We start from the raw sequence: 4,464 nt of genomic DNA on the forward strand, positions 1-4,464 counted from the left end.
AAGTGTTATAAAAAAAAAAAAACACGTTCGGTAGATATGCAAACGGTAACATTATGGAAGGAGAGCGAAAAAACAGATAGATAAACAATGAAACATTACATTAACAAGGATTTAAGATGGTACATAAACACACACGAAGTCAGAGGAATACCAGTGGTTATATTCCACACACAAAGAATATCTATCTATCTATAGATATTCTTTGTGTGTGGAATATATGCTGACAATAACCGATAAACGATCACGCCCAGAGTTGCCAGTGTCAACAACATTTTGTAGAGAGGGGGATAAGTGCTGTCCCATTCCTATTTGTAGCATCCGGAGCCCTTTCAGACTCTCACACTCAATCACTTACAGCTGACGTCAGTTAAGTCAGTGAGGATTCAGGGCTCGAGTCTTTAGGGGCCGGATTGGAATTGGGCCCAAGATGTTAGGGCAAAGACGGTGGATAAACCAGTAATAATAGTAGTAATAGTACAGTATAGTATATACTGTATAGTACAGTAGTAATCCAGTATCTTTGGCTAGGGCAACAAACTGAATGACTGTTGACTCCCTTGTACTTTTCCCCGCCCCCAATGAAATTTGATCTCTCGCAGCAGCAGCAGACAGCTGAGCTGAGCGGAGCTGCGGACTCCCTCTGCAGCCTCTGAGACAAACTAAACAAAACACTTGTAGGCTCCTCCACTTCATTTATAAACAAACATAAACCTTATTAAGTTGTCATAATGCATGTTACAATGCAAGATAAGTTGAATATAGTCCCTTGACATGCCGTTGATGGTTTATCCGGTTGACGTGAATTAAACCGGGTGGTAGGGTGTGATGTAGGGTGTGGTGTAGGTTATGATGTAGGATGTGATGTAAGGCATGCGTAGGTTATGATGTAGGATGTGATGTAAGGTGTGGTGTAGGTTATGATGTAAGGTGTGGTGTAGGTTATGATGTAGGGTGTGATGTAGGATGTGGTGTAGGATGTGATGTAGGGTGTGATGTAAGGTGTGGTATAGGTTATGATGTAGGGTGTGATGTAAGGTGTGGTGTATGTTATGATGTAGGATGTGATGTAAGGTGTGGTGTAGGTTATGATGTAGGGTGTGATGTAGGGTGTGATGTAGGATGTGATGTAAGGTGTGGTGTAGGTTATGATGTAGGGTGTGATGTAAGTTATGATGTAGGATGTGATGTAAGGTGTGACGTAGGTTATGATGTAGGATGTGATGTAAGGTGTGGTGTAGGTTATGATGTAGGGTGTGACGTAGGGTGTGATGTAAGGTGTGGTGTATGTTATGATGTAGGATGTGATGTAAGGTGTGGTGTAGGTTATGATGTAGGGTGTGACGTAAGGTGTGATGTAGGTTATGATGTAGGGTGTGATGTAAGGTGTGGTGTATGTTATGATGTAGGATGTGATGTAAGATGTGGTGTAGGTTATGATGTAGAGTGTGATGTAAGGTGTGATGTAAGGTGTGGTGTAGGTTATGATGTAAGGTGTGGTGTAGGTTATGATGTAAGATGTGGTGTACGTTATGATGTAGGGTGTGACGTAAGGTGTGATGTAGGTTATGATGTAGGATGTGATGTAAGGTGTGGTGTAGGTTATGATGTAGAGTGTGATGTAGAGTGTGATGTAAGGTGTGGTGTAGGTTATGATGTAAGGTGTGGTGTAGGTTATGATGTAGGGTGTGATGTAGGATGTGGTGTAGGTTGTCATGTAGTATGTGATGTAAGGTGTGGTGTAGGTTATGAGGTAGGATGTGATGTAGGGTGTGATGTAAGGTGTGGTGTAGGTTATGATGTAGGATGTGATGTAAGGTGTGGTGTAGGTTATGATGTAGGATGTGATGTAAGGCGTGGTGTAGGTTATGATGTAGGGTGTGGTGTAGGTTATGATGTAGGATGTGATGTAGGGTGTGGTGTAGGTTATGATGTAGGATGTGATGTAAGGTGTGGTGTAGGTTATGATGTAGGATGTGATGTAAGGTGCAGTGTAGGTTATGATGTAGGATGTGATGTAGAGTGTGATGTAGGATGTGATGTAAGGTGCAGTGTAGGTTATGATGTAGGATGTGATGTAGAGTGTGATGTAGGATGTGATGTAAGGTGTGGTGTAGGTTATGATGTAGGATGTGATGTAGGGTGTGATGTAAGGTGTGGTATAGGTTATGATGTAGGATGTGATGTAGGGTGTGATGTAAGGTGCGGTGTAGGTTATGATATAGGTTATGATGTAGAATGTGATGTAGAGTGTGATGTAGGATGTGATGTAAGGTGTGGTGTAGGTTATGATGTAGGTTGTGATGTAGAGTGTGATGTAAGGTGTGGTATAGGTTATGATGTAGGATGTGATGTAGGGTGTGATGTAAGGTGTGGTATAGGTTATGATGTAGGATGTGATGTAGGGTGTGATGTAAGTCCTGTGTAAAGCTGACCCACAGGTACAGTGCAGATGTTTGTCGGGTGACCAGCAGCACTGATCGTACACAGTAAAGGCTGGTCAAGATGGCTGCGGAGATAACATGTTTTTATGGTGTTATGGAGGTCAGACGATCAGGACACGTTCAAAATGAGACTGAATTTTTCTGAACGAGGCAGAGGGGGCGGAGTCATGTTTACAGAAAGTCTGCATCTGATCTTTCTTTGTGACAGCATTGACCTCACACTTAGTTCTCTGTCTCTTCTCTTCAGAGCTCGTCTATGATTGGACAGCTGTTTGATTGGTTAATTGATCATCTTTAGCTCCACCCTGCTGTGACGCATCGCCATGTCATCAAACATCAACGTCTCCCCTGACAACCCGTATGGTCAGGTGACCATCCCCCGGGCTAAGCTCCACACCTCCGATGATGGTGGCATGGTGATAGCCAATCCGGGAGCTCTGAGCAGTGACAACGGGAACCCGTACGGCGTGTCGAGCTCCGCCCCCCCCCCGTACGTGGTGAAGGAGGCTGGAGGGGAGATGGAGGAGGGGCAGGGGAGGTGTGCGGCCTGCTGCTACCGCTGCAGGAGGAGGAAGTGATGTCACCACGCCAGGAGCATTGTGATTGGCTTCTTTTACTTCCTGTTACCTCACGTTGATGTTTCCTTCCTTTCACTGAGGAAACAAGGAAGGACACAAGGAAGCAGAGAAGGAAGTGAAGAAGAAGAAATACATGAATGGAAATAAAGTTGAAGAAGCCTCAGGGCGGCCATTTTGTGCCAACAACAACAAGAGGAACATGGAGGAGCTGATGATTGGATCAAAGAAAAATTTACTAGAAATAAAATGCAAAGTATTTTTCGTTATTTTTTACACGTTTTTGCAAAAAATTATAAAAAACACTGAAAAAAGATGCAATAACTATAATATGTTTATTATTATTATTGTCATTGCTTTCGTTATTATATATTAATAATAATATTATTATTAGTAGTAGAAGTATTAGAAGTACAATAATAATTATAATGATGATGATGATTATTATCATTATTATGGGTTGTTTTCATCAGTCGTATCATGTGACGACCAACAGTAGAAATATTAATGAATATTAATAAATGTTTATAAACATTAAAATTGTCGCTGCTGAACTGTGATGTTTGTTTTTTACTTTTCTTTCTCTTTTATTCATGACAACGACACAAAATGCCAAGAGGCTGTGATGCGGTTTGTGACATCACACATTACAGGAGTGTGAACAGATGTGATTGATCTGTGATCAATTGACAGGTGGTGACGTCATGTCTGAATATAATCAAAGGAACCTGACGGACACGTTTCTGTGTTTAATACATGTTTTATATTTGATCCAGTTTCTCCGTCTTCACAGAAAGTTGTTCTGATTTTCAGGAAGTATTTTATTCTGAAGGGTTGAGTATGACGGAGTTCTAAATGAAATCTTAACAATGTCGAATAAAATCAGAAAATATGGAAGTGTAAAACATTTGTTGATGAAATAAAGACGAAGATTATTAAAGAGTGACGTTTCAGGTCGTTGACATGTCATTTTAATCTTTTTCACCTAAAAACAAAAAAACAATCAAACTGTGGTGAAGCATACAATATAATTAGGATACTTACACTTCTTTAACTAATGGAGGTGGCTGATGGAGGTGGGTGGCTGATGGAGGCAGTACATGGAGATGGATGATGGAGGTGGTGGTGGAGGCACTACATGGAGGTGGCTGATGGAGGTGGCTGGTGGAGGCAGTACATGGAGGTGGCTGATGGAGGCAGTAGATGGAGGTGGGGGATGTGGGCAGCTGATGGGGCAGCTGATGGAGGTGGCTGATGGAGGCGGCTGATGGAGGTGGCTGGTGGAGGCAGTACATGGTGGCTGATGGAGGCAGTAGATGGAGGTGAGGAATGTGGGCAGCTGATGGGGCAGCTGATGGAGGTGGCTGATGGAGGTGGCTGGTGGAGGCAGTACATGGAGGTGGCTGATGGAGGCAGTAGATGGAGGTGGGGAATGTGGGCAGCTGATG

The 4,464-nt window shown here is 42.7% G+C and overlaps 1 protein-coding gene across 1 annotated transcript; it reads right to left on the reverse strand.

The window, feature by feature from the left end:
- Positions 1-825: 825 nt before the first annotated feature.
- On the reverse strand, positions 826-2,110 carry LOC125906312 (uncharacterized). Its single transcript, XM_049604906.1, has 2 exons — positions 1,167-2,110; positions 826-1,118 (listed from the first exon to the last, which is right to left on the reverse strand). The coding sequence occupies exons 1-2, from the start codon at positions 1,712-1,714 to the stop codon at positions 845-847; spliced, it is 822 nt and encodes a 273-aa protein (XP_049460863.1). The 5' UTR covers positions 1,715-2,110; the 3' UTR covers positions 826-844.
- Positions 2,111-4,464: the final 2,354 nt, after the last annotated feature.

This window comes from Epinephelus fuscoguttatus, linkage group LG18 (genome assembly GCF_011397635.1).
Source record: "Epinephelus fuscoguttatus linkage group LG18, E.fuscoguttatus.final_Chr_v1".
NCBI classification, from domain to species: domain Eukaryota; kingdom Metazoa; phylum Chordata; class Actinopteri; order Perciformes; family Serranidae; genus Epinephelus; species Epinephelus fuscoguttatus.